The sequence below is a fragment of the Tenebrio molitor genome, chromosome 9 (assembly GCF_963966145.1).
Source record: "Tenebrio molitor chromosome 9, icTenMoli1.1, whole genome shotgun sequence".
Classification (NCBI taxonomy): Eukaryota; Metazoa; Arthropoda; class Insecta; order Coleoptera; family Tenebrionidae; genus Tenebrio; species Tenebrio molitor.
Genome location: NC_091054.1, coordinates 5,391,150 through 5,409,473, shown reverse-complemented (window position 1 = coordinate 5,409,473; position 18,324 = coordinate 5,391,150). Strand labels below are relative to the sequence as shown.

General features: G+C 35.6%; 2 protein-coding genes across 3 annotated transcripts in view; one reads left to right on the top strand and one right to left on the bottom strand.

Annotated features, from left to right (window-relative positions):
- LOC138137765 (MOXD1 homolog 1) overlaps positions 1–3,976 on the top strand; it is a 29,130-nt gene extending 25,154 nt beyond the window's left edge. For both annotated transcript variants that reach the window (XM_069057316.1, XM_069057315.1), the window contains exons 3-8: positions 801–956; positions 1,007–1,180; positions 2,180–2,848; positions 2,900–3,201; positions 3,250–3,583; positions 3,636–3,976. In XM_069057316.1, the coding sequence (XP_068913417.1) occupies positions 801–956; positions 1,007–1,180; positions 2,180–2,848; positions 2,900–3,201; positions 3,250–3,583; positions 3,636–3,800 (1,800 nt within the window). In that variant the 3' untranslated portion in view covers positions 3,801–3,976. The remainder of the gene's footprint in view (positions 1–800; positions 957–1,006; positions 1,181–2,179; positions 2,849–2,899; positions 3,202–3,249; positions 3,584–3,635) is intronic.
- A 1,929-nt stretch (positions 3,977–5,905) lies between these two features.
- Positions 5,906–18,048, bottom strand: glob1 (globin 1). Its single transcript, XM_069058514.1, has 8 exons — positions 17,996–18,048; positions 9,715–9,882; positions 9,444–9,666; positions 9,289–9,392; positions 7,393–7,412; positions 6,473–6,632; positions 6,203–6,425; positions 5,906–6,150 (listed from the first exon to the last, which is right to left on the bottom strand). Exons 1-8 carry the CDS (start codon positions 18,031–18,033, stop codon positions 6,025–6,027), a joined length of 1,062 nt encoding a protein of 353 aa, XP_068914615.1. The 5' UTR covers positions 18,034–18,048; the 3' UTR covers positions 5,906–6,024.
- Between the last annotated feature and the right edge of the window lie 276 nt (positions 18,049–18,324).

Genomic DNA, 18,324 nt, shown 5'->3' with positions numbered 1-18,324 from the left:
GCACGCCGAATAATCCATCTGGTTTTATTTGGGCGGTGAGGTATTTTATTTATTGGGAAGAATGTAGCAAACTAAGAGGGTTTAAGGCGTCGCGAACGAGTCCCGATATTACATTTTTTATTTGTTAATAAAATTCGAGTGGGCGGATGGAGCGATTCATGTCTTAGCGAGACGTCTGCAATATTGATGATGGAACTCGAGGATCGACAAACAGGGATGATTTTTCGGGGTAAATCCACGCAAACATGGAAAGATCCGCAATTAGGGGTGGCATTGAGCAGTTCTTGGCAAAATGTCAATTCGCGAACAACGTCTCAAGGATGTATTTTAAAAGCGTTTCCATAAGTAACAGGCTGTTGACAGTAGAAAAAATTTCACGTGGGTTGTTAGCCTAAAGCATTACGAAACTTATCCTTTCATTCCTTTACACTTTTAACAGTTCCGATACCGCTCCGTACATACATTTAAAACCGCGTCCAGGAATTATCTCGACTTCAACAAAGAGACATAAATCTCCAAGTGGGTAATCGGAGCGGCGGAAGAGCCGCCAAGCGCGCTCCCACCGGAACACACTTTTCTCGGACTTTTCCTCCTAGCGAGTCGATTTCATCGGTACCCAAGCACTTTCCGACTGATTTAATTACCGCTAATAACTCGCCTAATACTCAAGCATCTGAGATAATCGAGTCTCCATTAACATCCTCGGCGCGATCGCTCCACAACTTCCTGTCCCTGGCATCCGGCAATTACCCACAACAACGCTCGCTTTGTGCAGTTCTCATCACTTTTTCTCGTTGCAGGACTGCCACGGCGTGCCCGACAGCCAAGGAAGCGTCCCCATCAAGGACGAGATCGACAATTACACCCTGATGAGGGGCACCCAGAACGACACCCACACCGTCATCGAGTTCCGGAGGGTGTTGGACACTTGCGATCCCAACGACTACGTCTTGACGGTTGGCATTCCTCTAAGTGTCCGACCGGGCGGTAATCTGGTGATTTTTAGGCGGATACGGTGGTCGTCATCTGGGCTTATCACGATCAGGACCCGCGCCTGGGGGCGGAGATGATCTATCACGGGGATAAAAGAGGCGCGCAGAGTCTGCATTTGCTGGGGCCACCGCCGATACCTAAGGCTCGAGGGGCCAACATCAGGAACTGGGATGTTACCCTGCAAAATGTAGGTTGGGGGTTTGTAATTTGTCGACGAGCGGGGATGTATCATCTAGTGATTATTCAATATGGGGTTGGTATTGACAGTATAATTACTGATGTCAAAAATGAATCTGAGTCCACGTTTTGGATCAAAATAAACTATTAAAGGGGTAGATTATTATTGTAACAAAATTTGAGAGACAATTTGAAATTTTATTTTCAATGAAATCATTGCTTCATCAATACCAACCTAATGCCATTAAAATAAAAGTCACTAGATAATTATTTTATATTTTTAATTAAAAAAAATTAAATTAATTAAGGCGAAATAGAAAAAATAGGCTGTCTTGTGCAACTCGTATAACAATATATTACTGCATTCTTTGTTCTAAAAATAAAACCAGTATTCAGTTACTCCAAAAAACTTGATCACTCTGTGTTTGTTTTCTTTGGTATAAAATGGAGTACAAGACCTGTAGTTTATGTAACAATACAAGATAAAGAAGAGGAAGTGGTAGAAAAAATAAAATATAAACTCCTAGCCAGGACAAGGACTAATTAGTAAGAGATGGCAAAATTATTATACCACTCATTATAAAGGTTAAAAGGACGATTATTCTAATTTGAACTTCCTTTTACGGTTCCAAGTTTTCTTAACTGCACTTTACTTTCCTTATAATCCCTCTGAATCCTTGTTCCAAGAATAGACAGATATCCTAAAATCGCAAATCTCCATAATACTTCCTCAAGTAAATTTAGTAAGCGGAATTCTTGTCACGTCCAAGATAAGACGGCGCTGAAAGTCTACTTTACGCCATCTCCTCCACTGAATCAAAAATCCCCAACTCCACACGTACTATTTACAATTCAAATTGATCAGTGTGGACGACACAGAAATCTAATTCCGTCGAAAAATGTAATTTTCAGCGTGAACAAACACTAACCCGACTCTTTGCAATGCTAATGCACAACCCCACAAAGCGCCTGCCGCCACAGTACACACTCACTTCTTTGTCTGTTCCAGTTCGAATTCAAAGACAACATGAACACGATGTACTGGTGCAAGATATTCAAAGCGCCCACGCTGCAACACAAGCACCACATCGTGGGCTACGAGCCTTTGATCGGCCCCAATCACACCTCCTTCGTCCACCACATGATCCTCCACGAGTGCGAGCTCGACTACAGAGATGATTTTGCCAAGTGGGAGAGATTCTCGAAGGAAAATGGGCAATTGTGTTATGGCGCGTCGGTGGAGCCCGAATGGGAGAAGTGTCTGACTCCCTTGGTGGCGTGGGCGATCGGGTCCAAAGGGGAGAACTTCCCCAAACATGTCGGCTTGCCTCTAGCTGCCAAGAAAAATGCTTTCTACATGCTCGAAGTCCATTTCGACAACCCCTCGATGAGGAAAGCCCAAGACACTTCCGGTCTCAGGCTTCACTACACCAGCGAGTTGAGGGAGAACGAAGGAGGGATCTTCTCGACTGGAGTTGTCCTGTCGACTCTCCATTTCATCCCTCCGTACCAGAGGGAGTACAGGACTGCCGGTTACTGCAGTATGGATTGTACCAAAGAAATGTTCCCCAAGGAGGGAATCCATGTGGTGTCGGTGATGCTCCACTCCCATTTAGCTGGACGCAAGCTAAAACTGAGACACATTCGCGCCGGGAAAGAACTACCACCTCTAGCTCAAGTAAGTTTTGTTGACACCAAGAGATCCAAAGAGTTGAAGTGATTTTAACAGGACGACCACTACGATTTTAACTATCAACAGTCCAGAGCTTTATCGCAAGATGTTATAATCTTGCCAGGTGACGGATTAGTGACAGAGTGCACCTACTCTACAGTGGGTCGCAACAAACCAACTTTCGGAGGGTACTCAACGAAAGAAGAAATGTGTCTAGCTTTTGTTTTGCACTACCCGAGAACAGAACTGGCGGGGTGTTACTCCATGCCTCCCATCAAGTACTTTTTCAAGATTTTAGGAGCGTACAAATTCTACGGAAAAAGTATGGAACAGGTGGAAGAAATCTTCCTTCATGGAGAGTAAGTAGTTGTTTTGGTGTGATTTTTGGTATTGATTGTGGTCGATAGAACGGAGACTAGTCCTGTGACGCCGCCCACGCCGGTCAAGCCCCTCTTCCCGTACACTCCGGGAGACGAGATGTCTCCAGAAGCCAACAGACGAGCAATCATAGCTCTGCAAAATGCCAAAGATTATACCATAGAAGGCGACAGTCAAGAAGGACAAACGTTATTCGATAAGCTGATAATTGAGGAGCCGGATGAGTTTCGCAACAAGAGCTTCATGGATCATTTGCAGGATATCCAGTTCAACGAGAGTCTAATCACCGAGAAAATAGAAGAGTACTTTTACACCAGCTTGCACCTGACCTTTTGCCGGAAAAGAGACGACTCGCTCGCCATTGTGAGTCCCAATCAGGTTCTCTTCTCAGTCAATTTAAAATTTTCTTTTGTAGAAGGAAAGTATAATCACCTTTCCCAACTTCACGGTTTATTCAGACGACCAAAAAGTCCACTGCAGTCTTAAGCTGAAGCGTTCGCCGTCGTTTTCGGTCTCGGTCAGCGCGAATTTGATGGCGCTAATTCCTGCAGTTTTTCTAGTTCTACAGTCATGTTTGTAACGAGTTGACCGGTTCGTGACGATGTAAATAAGAAACATCATTGTACATATCAATATTCACCAAATAATTATTTATGAGTAGTCTTAAGTTCAATAATGCTGTGAGTTAAGATAAGTCATGATGCGGATACATGTATTCGATGAGTTTTGTACTTAATAAAAAATTCTAGTTTTAAATGGTGTTTTGATTTTTATCGGCAGGACTGGAGGGAAAATCTGGTGCGGGGCAAGTGAACTCGCGATGTAGGACGCAAGGGTCCTGCGTGCTGGACGAGGACGAAATCGTTGGAACTACTCGCGAGAGGTGGCAACACCAGTCATAAATTGAAGAAGAGTGAGTGATAATTTTGCATTTTAGGGACCTGAATATGCATTATGAAAATGTTTTCGAGAAAGAGCCAATTTCCGCCGATGAGGGCATCACAAAACTGGTGCTTCACTAAAAATAATAATATACGTAATTAAATAACAAGACTAAACACAAAAACAACGAACAGTAAGGAAAAAATTCATTCATTGAATTTCAAAACAGCAAAAAACAAGGTTTAAATTCATAATGTCATTTGAACAAGAAAAATTCTCAGTGACAAAAACTTAAGATGAATAATATCCCTAAAAAACACTCGTACACTAGCGTTGTGCGGGGCTCACTCAAACTACACTTTTGAACAGGCCGGTCGTGGTTTTCTGTGGTTTTAACAAACTCAGAAAATTTCTACTTTGCGAAGCGACGAAAAATTGCAAATAATAATAATAAATTATTGTAGAACGTATAGGGCCAGTTTACAGAAGCGAAATTAAGTAAATCGTAATCAAATGCGAGATTAACTAAACACGTGATCAGATTGAACCAATCGAAGTTTCGGATTCACGGGTTAATCGCGCATTAAAATTTTATTCGAATTAAATATTTAATTCTCTTTCTATAAACTGGCCCATAGTGTATTTTTTTAAAATCAGCTATCAAAGTGTTATGAGGAATTGAAAGTAGCAAATAGTGCATTTCACAATGTACTTACTATTGCGGGCAAATAAAGTGGGACATCAAATTTCTGTCAGTTTTGAAAAATTCGATGTAGTTCAAGCTTTATTGCTTTATTATCATTTTTTTGACACTACTCCAGCTGACAGTTTAAAAATTTATTTTATACTCCTATTTTCCTTTTCCAAATGCCCTCTTCTTAGGTTGTCAGCGTCGAGCCGTTCAAGGTCATCGGCGCTGTCATTGCGCATAACTGTTTGCGTTGAAAAATTAACGCACATAATTTGAAAAGATGCCATCGTGAATAAAGGTAGTGGGTAGCCCCTCACAGAGCGTGAATAAATTGCCCTGATTCGGTACTGCGAAGAGTTGAAAGGCGACAAACCTGAATTGAGTAAGAAAACCGCGTTGGACATTTCAATTAGGTACGTTAGGCAGACATAACCTCAATTTTGACATGGAGAAACTGTTATACCTACAGTTAGTCGGTAAGTACGGGTTTTTGGGTTTTTTTATAAAGTTTCGACACTGACAGCTGCTTAAAAAAATAGACTGTAGAATAGGCATTTGGTAATTATACACTTTAGGTCGACAAATCTGACGCATGCGCAAATGATTGAATCTCACGCGGATTTTGCTAGCGATGTTACCATATTGTTTAATAACAATTTATTTTAAATATTTAAAGTACCTAAAAACAGACAATGCTTCATGCTGGACCCGTATATATTGAGCCCAGTTTTAAATTCACTGAGTTTTGGAATTTCGGAGTTCCATTTGCGCATGCGTCAGATTTGTCGACCTAAACTGTATAATTACCAGGCATTTTTTTTTGTAAATTCGTTTTGCATGAGTCCCATCAAATTAAAATTTTATTGGCAATAAGTCTTAAGAGGGCACTCAAATCAAAGTGTTTTGAACCAGGAGACACAGAACATTCAAAATATTTTTTGATTTTTTCTCTGATGTTACGTATTGATTCGCTTTTTTAATTGTAGTAATTGTAATGAAACCGTTTGAAGATAGCAGCATAAATTTCAACTAATGGTGGTAAGCTCCACTTACGAGTCACTGTCATTTGTATTTTTACTACTGCAAAAAGCATGACGCAATAAAACAAGAAATAGTGTGTATAGTAAATGTGTTAATGATATATTACAAGAAAATGGTCACTGGTGTTAATTAACAAAAATTAAGTATATTAAGGTACAACTAGTATAAAAATCATACAAAACAAATCTCCTCATTTTTCCTTGTCCAACTCGACACCCACAACCCCAAAAGCAGCCTGCAACGCCTTATCCCAAGACTCGACAGTCTCCTTCGACATAAACCTCGAGAAATACTCCAACATGATCTCCTTCACATGCTACAAACCACCCAATTTATTACACCCCCCTCACCATTTCAACCAAACTTACCCAAAACGAAATCGGTTTCACGCTATTCCTGTGATGATTCCTGCCAATCTTCTGCAAAATATTTACCAGAAGCTCGCTGTCTTTCAAACTGTCGATTATAGAGTCCACGGCGTACATAACATTACTGCAGTGGGCGTGGAACTTCTTACTGGAGGACAAGTCCTTAAATGGAATATCTCTGAAGGGGAAGTTTTGATGCTCTTCCGGATATTTCTCAAACAAACTAAAATGTCTCGATTATCGTTGCGCAAAGTCAAACCAGCGACTTACAAAATGACGATTTTTACTCCCCATCCAGTCAGGTCTTTCTTGAGGGGGGTCCAAGAGGACTGCACCAGGTATATGTCTCTAGAGGTCAACTTGGTCACAGGATCAGGGTCGTCAGTCCTGCTCATATAATAATAGTACGAACTGGTTACCATCCCCATTTCTGCAAAGATAAAGAATGTCTAACGGAAATCGTAAAAAATTATCGCAGCTCTCGATTTTCGATCACACAAATAAAATACTTGGGAAATTTTTCCAAGTAGAAGATTACGAATTTTTGTTACTTGGAGATAATGTTAATCAGACTGTCTTCGTTCAAATTCACCATTAAAACAATTAGAATTTGTTTCATAATCATCAACATTATGTCACAACACAAAAAATCAATTTGCAATATTGACTGCAAATATTTACATTGTCATTAACTGGAGGGCACCCATTACATAACTATTTGAACGCACATCCTTTCGTCTGGAGTGACAAGAGAATCTTGTTTCCTGTAAAGCTTGTACTTTGACAGCGTAATTGTTGCTAACACGTTTACAATAACAATTAAGAAGATTTGCGCTCAGACTGGTTCAGTTGGTCTACACTGTTTGATCTTTCTGACTGTCACAATTCGCGTTAAACTACTGCCAATATATTTGAACACAGTAGTAGTGTTAAGTTAATTCTTCATCAGGATTTAAAAAATTAAAACTGCTTTCAAAAGTTGTTGGAGATCGGTGAAGTAGTAATTAATAAAACCGCAAATATCTCATCGGTGATTGGCTGTGAGGAAATCTTGCAGCATTTTGGTAAAAATAAAAAACTACTCACTCGGTTAAAATTATGCAATTTTCGCGCACTAAAAATTAATAAGTCAAACGCGTTAAGTCGTCTGATGCACTTGTCGCAATCGAGGATGCAGCTTGGCAACGCACCACACTTAATCTGACAAGATCTAATCAACGAAGGTGTATTTATATGGGTTTCAAAATCATATCGGCTGCATCAGACAAGTATTTTTTAAATTAAATCATATCATATTTGTTGTTGCATAAATAATCTTCGGTCTTGTTTGATTTAATTCTATGAATGTTACTGAGTGTAATGTTGCGTAATCTTCCCAATTGTGCATCTCTTATGTAAGGTTCTCATTCAGGAAACATGAACTCAAAGAGATTTGAAGTGAAGATGTGCAGAAAATCGAATTATATTGCGTTGAAATAAAAATTGATTCCAATTTGGATTATTGCAAAATTCTTGTGATTGATTTCTATTGCCTTGTTCTTTATCTTATTTTTTACTGATAAGGGAAGTACCAGGTAGCAAAAATCAGAGTTTGAACTCGTTTCTAAATAATCTGATTAAGGTAGACGCCTAAATAGATTTCGACATTGTGATAATTTCGGACATTTAATTTCGTCCCAGCTGAAACTTCGGTAGAATTGTCGGTTTATTCTTTTTATTGATACAAAAATAAACCCAAGTTGAATTTTTTTCGATGTGATTATTTTTGGTATTATCAAAACGTCATAGGCGATTAAAATTTCATAAAAATAAAATAGATTACTGATACGCTCTAATAAAAGTTTCCTTACATATTTAATGTCGCATCTACTGTATATTTTTATATTCTATTTGTTTCTTGATATATTATTATCTGAGGTTATTTAAAATTTGTCATATTTACTAATTTCATAATCATATTTTATTCTCCTATTTATTCCAAAAATTTTCTTATCCTTAAAGTCTACAATATTTGCGTATTAATTTGTTTTAATATTATTTGTTTTTGTTCGCTATTTTATTTTTCTTTTCCTTCATCGTCAGTTATCACTTACATTTTTTAGTCTTTTAATAATTACCTTCATCTGCATTGTTATTTCCCCGATATTCTAGTATTCTATTTTTATTATTTATTTTTAACCTAAATTTCTTTTTATCGCAGCATTCAAGTCTTACGTTCACATCAGAGAGGTTTTTTAAATACAAATAACACAATTTCTATTAAATAAAATTTTATTAGGAAATGACACATCATATCTACACAGGACGACCTAACCACTTCAAAGCAGACGCTTTATATAAGAACAACTTATAACACTCTACAACAATTTAAAAATAAAAAGACAACATTCAAAAGTAACCAAGATAAATTGTATCTGAGTGCACTCCAAATCAATTATTTAATTAAGCAGAACTAGATTTCGAAAATTCTAGATTAAACCTTGTGCGCCACATCCTCCTAAATCGTCGTTACCCTCGAAGTACAAAACGCACTCAATTTGTACTTTACATCGATAAGAAAAATGATAAAAGCGTAATGTTGTTTTTTAGTTTCTTTATTTTTCGCAAGATTCCCCTGATTTTATCTTAGTTCTCTTTAGATATCGCCATTGCTCAATGTCTGACTGGTGCAAAGTTAAAATTGTGCAATTTGTAGAAACTAAATCGGCATCAGTAATATCAAAAATTACAAAATTAAATTACGGTCAAGTGTTTGGAGGTGTGGAAAGTCGGAAAATCTCAAAAGAAAATTAGAAAAAATATGTACGCAATATATTATACAGTTGTGTATAACTGGTTGCATACATATCGAACACATTTATTTTATTAAGTGACGTTAGGGCTTATTTAGTATTAGATTACCTGATAACCTTGAAGCTGATACGAACACGATAACAAATGTATTAATTGATGACCAGTAAAACTTAGAATGCACTGTTAATATTATTGTAATATTAATAGGATAATAAATGTCATCGTTAAGATTTGGTCAGTTGATAAAACTGCAGTATAAAAACACAGACAACAATAAAATGACTTATAAATACTTCGAGATGACTCCAGCAGCGACATCGAACAACTTCCCCCAGACTTGTACTTCCTCTTTGGTCATAAATCCGCTAAACAACTCCGTCACCGTCTCCTTAAGATTCTGCAAAAGAACGCAGTTTAGTCGAATTCTCTAAACCCTGCAGAAATCTACCCCAAACGACGACGGTTTGATCCCGTGTCTGTTGTGGCTCCTCCCGAGCTTCTCCAACAGGTTGACGATCAGCTCCCCGTCGGCGATATTAAAAACGATGGCATCGAGAGCCGTCATGACGTTGTTACAATGTGCGTGGAACTTCTTCGACTTCCGCAGCTCCTCCTTCGGGACGTCTTTGAACGGGAAGTGTTTCTTCTCTTCGGGGAACTTGTCGAAGTACCTGGAACCGCGACACTTAACTCGGTCAGGCTCTACCGTGTGCACTTACAGCAGAAGAAGCGCCACTCCGTTGCCCGTCAGGTCCTTCTTGACCGGCACCCACGACGACTGGACCAGAAACCTGTCTCTCGACGTGAGCGTCGTCACTGGATCGGGATCGTCCGTCCTGGACATGTAATAGCCTAATGAGCTCGTTATGACTCCCATGATTACTACGCTGCAAAAGAAAATGGCTTTAATGGCGATACGAGTGGAGCACTGCTCGCATCTTAATCGTGGACTCGAGTGGACATCCTTTTTTACGACACTTACTCCTCGCTCTCTATTCAAATTTAAATTTATTTCGGCTTTGTGTAGATATATATAAGTAAATCGGCCTTGATCTTATTGAAGAATTAGTTCGAATGGCTTTACGGGCAAGTTTTTTCTTTCGGGTGAAGGAAATTAATGGTTTAATGACGATTGATTGATGCGAGCTTAAAATAAAACTCGCAAATTGGAGGTTCATCACCTCGGTTTCAATAAATAAACGATAAACGATGCAATTATTGCCAGACAATGAGCGTTGGACTGGAGGTCATACATGTTAAAGCAAGTCACTAACAGATACAGTTTCCAAATCTGTCCCTAGACACAAAAAAGAAAGACAAGATTTTACTTTGAGGAATTTTGTTAAGACAGAGCCGGCGTACACCGACTTAAGTCAGCCCTCGTTAACGCATTTTTACACTACTGGTGTAAATGTTACGTAATTGAATTTGCGCCATTTTGAAATGGAAAACTTCCGGAGTCGTGATGATGTTAATTTAAATTTATTTGCATGGAAAACAACACCATTATCATGATATTGTCAGTTTCATTATCCCCATTTCATGGAGCCAAATGAACTGCCAGATCTTTTGTTGCAAATTACCGTCATGCACATCCGTTACTAAATTACCTACTATTTTCAGAGTGTAACGTGAATTTCACAGGATGAAGATATTAATAATAAACACTCTCTCTGTATTAATACAATAAATGTTTCGGATATAAAGAGTCACTTAGTGCACACCATATTTAACATCAGGGTCCTATTTATTTATGTCACAGTCTTAAATTGAGACTGATATAATTAAACTAGACTAGTTACGGACTCTTCGTTTGCTTTTTTCTTTTCTTCACGTTTCACTGACGCTTGAAATGTTTCATCGAGAAACTCTTTATTATGAACGGTTTGCACATCTTCTCGGGGTCCCAATAAAAATTAAAATAAATTCTCTTTTGTTAAACATTTCTTAGGTATTTTAAGATAAAACTTTATCACAATCCACAGGAAATAATTGTTGAACAATCTCTAGAAGAAATTCTTTAAAACATTGTTTTCGTGATTGATAAGGCACATCGAATTTAATGAGATCATCACCAATAGGTTGGTGATGGTAAATTAGCAAGAAGGGTCCGACCTAGAACAGTTCCGCTTCGCGGTCAATGATCCAAGGAACTGCAAAGACGTTGCAGAACATTTTTGTAAAAGTCTAAAACTTTGACGCTCCAAATCAATATCTAGTGACTTTTATTTTAATGGAATGGGGTTGGTATTGATGAAGCAATGCAATTTAATTGAAAATTAAAATTTAAATTGTCTCCCAAATGTTATTACAATAATAATCTACCCCCTTGATAGTTTATTTTCATCCAAAACATGAATTCAGATTCAAATGACATCAAATTTAACACTGACATTTATTATTATCAATACCAACCCCATATTCAACAATCACTAGAAACGATGCTATAAAATTGAACTTGGTGGAACTGTTTTCAGTGTCACAAAATGCTCATTTTGACGCCGAAATATTTAGAAAAACTAATTGAGAACGTGTTTCTTTTTAGTTATTTTAAAAGGGAAAGCTCACACATTTCCTGATTCTGTACAAAACGTTGCTCCTCGCAATTATCATAATCATAATACAGAGACTTCATGGTAGACATTTTTATTTTTCTATAAAACAATAATTTTGCCACAAATAAAAAATAATGTCTGATGTCGTAGTAGTGTTAACAATAAACTTCTGATACATTTGTTTTTGTACTTAAAACAAAACTAGAAATATAAATATTGTTTCACAAAAGCTAAATCGGTCGAACAAAAATTATATAAAATAAAGCAATAATTGGTAAGAATTTAGTGAGACATATGTTAATAACTGAAGAGGCATTTTAGACAAACAATATTAAAAACAAAATGTATTACCTGTTGATTGATTAAAATTGCTGATAGTTTATTAACTTATGGGTCTTGTTCTTGGTCCCTCCTCTTTTGTGTAGCGTGCTTTAGAAAAATGTCAACAGGTTGAGGCCTTTAGAGGACGTTCGTCGTTCATATCCCGCACACGTTTTATTGTGAAAAAAGTCGCGACCAAACTGACAAAGACAAAGCTTTTGCTCAAAATATTTTGGCACAGTCTGTTGTAATTTATGAGACTGAAACAAGCCAAGAGGGGGAAAATATGGCGTAACAAGAGACTGAACAACTTCATCGATAACGTCGAACTGTCAAACTTCCGCGAAGCAGGTAATGCTTGATTTGAAGGGCATTAATCGGAAAGTGCTTTCCACTGCATAATACAGTGTGTTTGTGGCTGTAACTTCCATTAATTCCTCTTCCTCTTGAAATCTGGGCTCTAAATAAACTTTCAGCTGTCAGGTTTTAAAGATTAAAAGATTCTGTTTTTTAAGAAATATCCTTCAGAAAAATCCAACAGGCAGATGGAATTGTCATTTCTCTAACACTTCTAATTGACTGCAAGAACCGTACTTTTTCACCATTTACAAACATTATCTACTGTTTGCTCCAGTTTATGTGACCTGCACATTATCTCGGCAATAATAAATTAACCATTTTTCTCCACTCTCCAAACCCTGAATAGTTGGATAACGAAGGAACAACACAACGTAAAACTTTAATTGAATGAATCCCAGAAGACTCTAAAATGTACATCCAACAACCTCCAAGCCAAGATTAATTATAATTGAAATTCACAGCACCGACTTTATTTAAGGACTTTGTGACCTAAGACTGTGTAAATTGTGCGAACCTTGTTTAGCAAATCTGCGATAAAACTCTTTTGGTTTCTAAACAGCTACTGAAGAGTCCATTTGAGTGCCATAAAAATTTTTCTGTGACTGTAGAGTGCCACCTGTGTATAATCTAATTCTCTGAAGTACCGACATATTTTCACAATTCGAGTGATTGTTGGACTGATTTGACGATGATCACAATCAATTGATCTGTTAGACAATTTACCACGCAGCAATATAAATATGTAAACATCTATAAGTTACAATTGTTGTTTTAATGTCAAGCAAAAGAAAATTCTTTGTACTCCTTAATTACTCGTAATTTTAATTTTCTAATAACACAACATGGTGGCGCTTATCTCGCAAGGAATCATATTTGATGTTATCAATTAATTGCTACTTTATTTTGAGTGTTAAGAACAACACAGCTAGGACAAAATATCTCAAAACTGATAAAAACTACGACTGTTACGTCAAAGACTGATTAGAGATCACAGATCTTGGCATTTTAACCCGCTCTGACAGAAACATGATGAATAACTGTAAAATAATTGTGCGGTTTTTCTGCGATATCGAATGAAATTTTAATTAATTCACGACATTTGGAATTTGGTGGTAAAACGTACGGAAAGTGGAAATACGTATTTCAGTATTTTTATGACGTTCTAGTACGAAAGCAAGATGTCACAGTCATTTAAACAAATTACGTCTTGATGAAAGATTACACTTGCGTTGTCTGTTAATTGGACCAATTGAAGATTTGTTTTAAAGTAATTACATATAGACAAATTTAAGCGACAAAACAATTCATGATATTAGAAAGAAAAAACTAGGAAAAATGTCTGCAGGTTTAAGTCATTCATAACTACGGAGGAGAAATTACCACAACTTCAAATTATGTAACGAAAATTTATTATTTGAATTAAGGTTTTCCCAATTACCCCACCCAGTCTAGTCGTACAGAGTGGTCAAGAATATATTTAATAATTTTTCGGTTCTTGGAATATTAGGACGGTTTTGTTCAGAATTAAATCAAAAATTATGTGAAAAGCTTGAGAGTAAAAATTCTGTATTTTTTTCAAATTAATTTTTTGAATTGATCGTCCAGAACCCAGCTAAACTAAACTTTCCAAAAATGTACACAAGCAAATATGTTTTATTTTCATTTTAAATTAACATCCAAAAAAATAACTTTCATGCATTTTTAATTCTTATTAAACTGCCTAATAAAATCTGTAATAATCAATAACTGTCTATTTTTTCAAAAATATGTAATAGATATTTCTGGCACTTTTAATGTTTTATGTTTTGTTTTAATTTCATCCAATTATTTAATTCTTTTTCTGTCTATTTTTGATTTTACAAAAAATATTTCAGTCAAATATTTTCGGTAATAAATATCTAAAATAAAACATTACGCACTCTGGATAGTTTGCGAAATTTACAGTTAATCAGCATTTACATTATCATAAAATTCACATCCAGTATTGATTGGAAAATTATCAAAACAAAATGTATTTTCCATTTGCAGGACTTCGTAATCGTCGTTGGCAAAAATTTAGCATTCTCTAAAAAAATACAGATAAAATACTTCCCGATAAAAAAATTAAACTCGAGTGAAAAATTGTCAAATTTTGGCAAGAACCGAAAGCGTTAAAAATAACAAAAATAATTCCACAAAGTAGAAAAAAAAATAAACGAGACTTACCTATTTGTTGTTATATTTCACACCATTTAACAAAGTTTGTGTGTGGAGGTGGCACGTTACACTAGCGTCGTTGTTTTGGAGTGTCTTGTCTCTAACTAAATTTATAATATCGTGCGAACGCCGTCCCCACAAACCACAACAAAAGATGTGCAACGTACTGCTGCTATTTACATTCTGAATTAGACCTAATCAATAGAACAGAATGAATACCTGGACCGCTTTTGACAAGTTGAGGAAAAATCTACAACTGTCAGAAAAACGTTACGAAAGCCCTGTATGGAACATCCAGATTTTTCACTTCTCAGGAAGATTAGATGCAATGTTGCGAAATGGTGCAAATGCACGCTTACGTAAAGATCTTACTCACGAGTATTACCTGTATCGGTTACAGTTATACGAGTAATAATTTTTAGAACGTGCAATCAACAAATCCGAGGAAAAATTGTCATTGTTAGCGGTACTAGCTATGCTATATTTGTAAATTTGATCGTTTGCTCTAGTGCGTAATTGCAGGTCCTTGATTTTTAATGAATTGTATTATTTGCGCCGCAAAACAAAATATTCCTCAAGAAATTGTTAGTTTCGATCATTTAATCAGTTGTGTGCGGTATAATTGTGAGAATTATAAATTCGCATAATCATCGGGAGTAATTACATATCAGCGATTAAAATGTAGAAAAGAATGCAAATAAGAAATTGATGGCATGAAGTGGAAAATGATTTACTGAAGTTTATATTTGGGATTTTTATTTGTTTGCTTTTTGTCATGTGATTAGACAGGTGACTGAGTTTTCTGATTCATTATTTGCGACCAAGTTTGCTCTAAATGTGTTAGGTCAATGCAGGTCCTAAGAAAATGACAAATATTTTGGAAATTAGGTTGAAATATGAGGCGTCATCTATTCATCCGAGATAATGATTTCGTGCGTCATAAAACTAGTTTTTCTAGTTTTTAGCGTTGCATTAATTTTGTGTACGTTACACCAAGGTAAGTCAAAAATTAAACAGTAATATCAAAGGATCCTTAAAAAACAATTAAATCTAATGAAATTTGTATATGGTAGAGTTGGTATTTTGTTTATTGTATCAATTGTGATCTAAATTGTTGTTGTATTATTGCAACGTGTGTATAAAACAACTTGATTAATGCTTTCTTTGTCACATTTTTTTCGTAACTTGGATTAATAGTTTACATCTTGTGAATTTTGAGGTTAGAAAGATATTCGTCATAAATTCAAAGATGACTTTAATGAGAAATTTCTTTATAGATACATACAGTATATCTTTTTAATAATAGATTAAAAAACTATTATTCCTTATTTTTAGTTTGATATTTTGTTTTAGGAAAAAATAAATACCGGATGTCCGCCTGAAAAATTCGAAACATTTGAAATACAATGTGTATTTTTATTTATTTTATTTACAATTTTTATAATTAAGTACTAAATAAAAATATGTACATTCAGTTAGTTCAGACAAAATTCCTTCAGTGTTTTTTGGATATTATGACTGGATTTAGATTTAAAAACATGATAAAGCATAGTACCTACGTGAAAACTCTTGCTTGTACAAAAAAAAGTATAAAACCCCTTTTATAGCTAATTTCCTGATCCTGATATAAGTACAGTTGCGGAATTAAAATTTCGGGCACTATTTTTCTCTCACTTCAACAAAATCTCTGTAAAGCACCTTCTACTGTCATCATGACTGACATTCAAAAATTAAACTTTTCTGTGTCAGTCACCCAATCAATTTTGAATTTTAAGATTTCAGTTAGTTGCACTGAGTGTAATTAAATCATCGCTTTGATATGTTGCCTACCCGTTATTATGCCACAAATGACAATTTTTGAATGCCAAAAAGACAAAAACATGACAAGAGTAAAAAATAAGGTTATTAACGTAAAGGTTGTTTTAGAGTTTATATCATGACATTGACAATAGTGCCCGAAATTTTAATTTCGCAACTGTACCTAATTTTCATGAACACATACTTACAAAAGTTTCAATAACTTTCGGTCGTAGTTAAATTATAAAATAGCAATTGCTTTGTATTTATTTAAGATGATAATAAGATAGAAAGAAAAATGGATGATGTTAATAATAAAGATACACACACACAATTATAAGATTTATTTGAATAATAATCAAAAGCCGCGGGCAAAACCTACTCATTCAATCAAACATGAAATCTCTTATCACTACTTCGGCAACATTTTCAAGTCTGATCCGACTTGATCTTCGCAGATGTTTACCGTAGAAATTTTCATACGTTGTTCTTCTTAACGTGTGCCAAAAACAATATTATTTAAATTTAAATAGGTCTCAACGTTCTTACGCTCATAATTTTACAAATCAAGCTCTCAATTCGATAAATTGCGTTTTATCTATCTCTAGGAACTGATGCACTTTGTTGACACCTGAACGTTACAATCACACAAATGTGAGGACATCTGATTACAATAACATATGCTAAAATGTACATAATAGCACATGTCGAACACGTTGACAATAAGACCAACTGCTGCCATCAGTTTAACTGCAGCGATTTTTTTTCAATCAAAAGTAGACCGACCATATGCGGTAGTAAAGTTTTTTGTTGTTGTGTGAAGTAATAACGATATTTTGATGGCAGGTCAAAGTAAGATTTGTCAAAAAAAATCTAGTGATATTAAAATAGGAAGAAATAAATCTACTGAAAATTGAACAGGAAGAGGTTTGCAGCTCAGAACAATGTCAATAAAATTTTAGTCGAAACAAAGAAATTTGCAACCAATGGAAATAAAAGATGTTCTTAGTTTTAGTGCCAATACAGTTACTTTAATGGAGACCATCTGTAAGTAAATATTTTTTAAGTGTTCCATAAAGTTTTCAAGAACTTTGTATTCTGCAGTTAAGTTTTATAGCAATCTCAAAATAGACAAAATTATATGTTTTTCTAAAATTAAAATTTCCATTACCTTTATGAACCTCTAGGATGTCTAGAAAAATAAAATTCAAGAAAACTTCGTTGACAAAATTTTGAAAAGAAAGATATAAACACATAAGTCCCATGTCAAACGTTTGACATGGGACTTCTTACATAATTAAAGGCCCGGTTGCATAAAGCTTAGTTAATATCGTGTCAGCTAACGACGAGTCAAGTCGGAAATCCGCCCATTTGATTGGCTGATTCAAATCCAATGTTAAATATCCCCCAATCAGATCACTTGACAGTATCTATTTGACCACAAATCGTCAAGGTCGAGGAACAGGAGGAAAGACTTTTTTTCCGCATTCTGTACATGTGTCAAAATATTCATTTTTTGAAACCAACATTATACGACCTTCCGCTATATTTGTAAGAGTGCCTCATTTAGGTTTTCAAGAAGAAAACGCTCCACAATGAATTATGATTTTTTTTTATTTGCATTTTTTTACAGGCTACCAGATCTGCATAATCAATCAATCAACAACAATCTTCTCTTAGTTATTATTTTGAAAAGAGAAACATTTTTGACTTACCTTGTTCCAAAAGAACAAACACGTCCTTGTAAAAAAAGTTCTATAATAGTACTTACAACAGGACCAAAACACTAAATACCACTCCAGAATTCATATCTATCGACTTGATCAAACCGATTATACAATCATTTTTTTACAAACCTACTATGTATAATCGCAACAACTTATATTACGGTAAGCCCCTTATCGCAGTTTTGCTCGAAATGATTTATGACTTATTGAGTAAATTCCTGGAAAATTATTTTTCAATTTCAAAATATCTTGTTATTGTGTTGCCAATGTTTTATTTTCAACAATCAGTTTGCTTGAACTCTTCCCAAAACGATGAAAACACTTTTTGCGACTCGTTTCCAGCGTAGTGTTAATTTCCAACAAAACTAATATG

Coding starts and splice junctions, on each gene's coding strand:
- glob1 (XM_069058514.1), bottom strand. CDS start 18,033: ATGAATTCTGGAGTGGTATTTAGTGTTTTGGTCCTGTT. Junction 6,426..6,472: donor GGAGTAAAAATCGTCATTTT/GTAAGTCGCTGG, acceptor GAGACATTTTAG/TTTGTTTGAGAAATATCCGG. Junction 6,151..6,202: donor TGAAACCGATTTCGTTTTGG/GTAAGTTTGGTT, acceptor GGTGGTTTGTAG/CATGTGAAGGAGATCATGTT.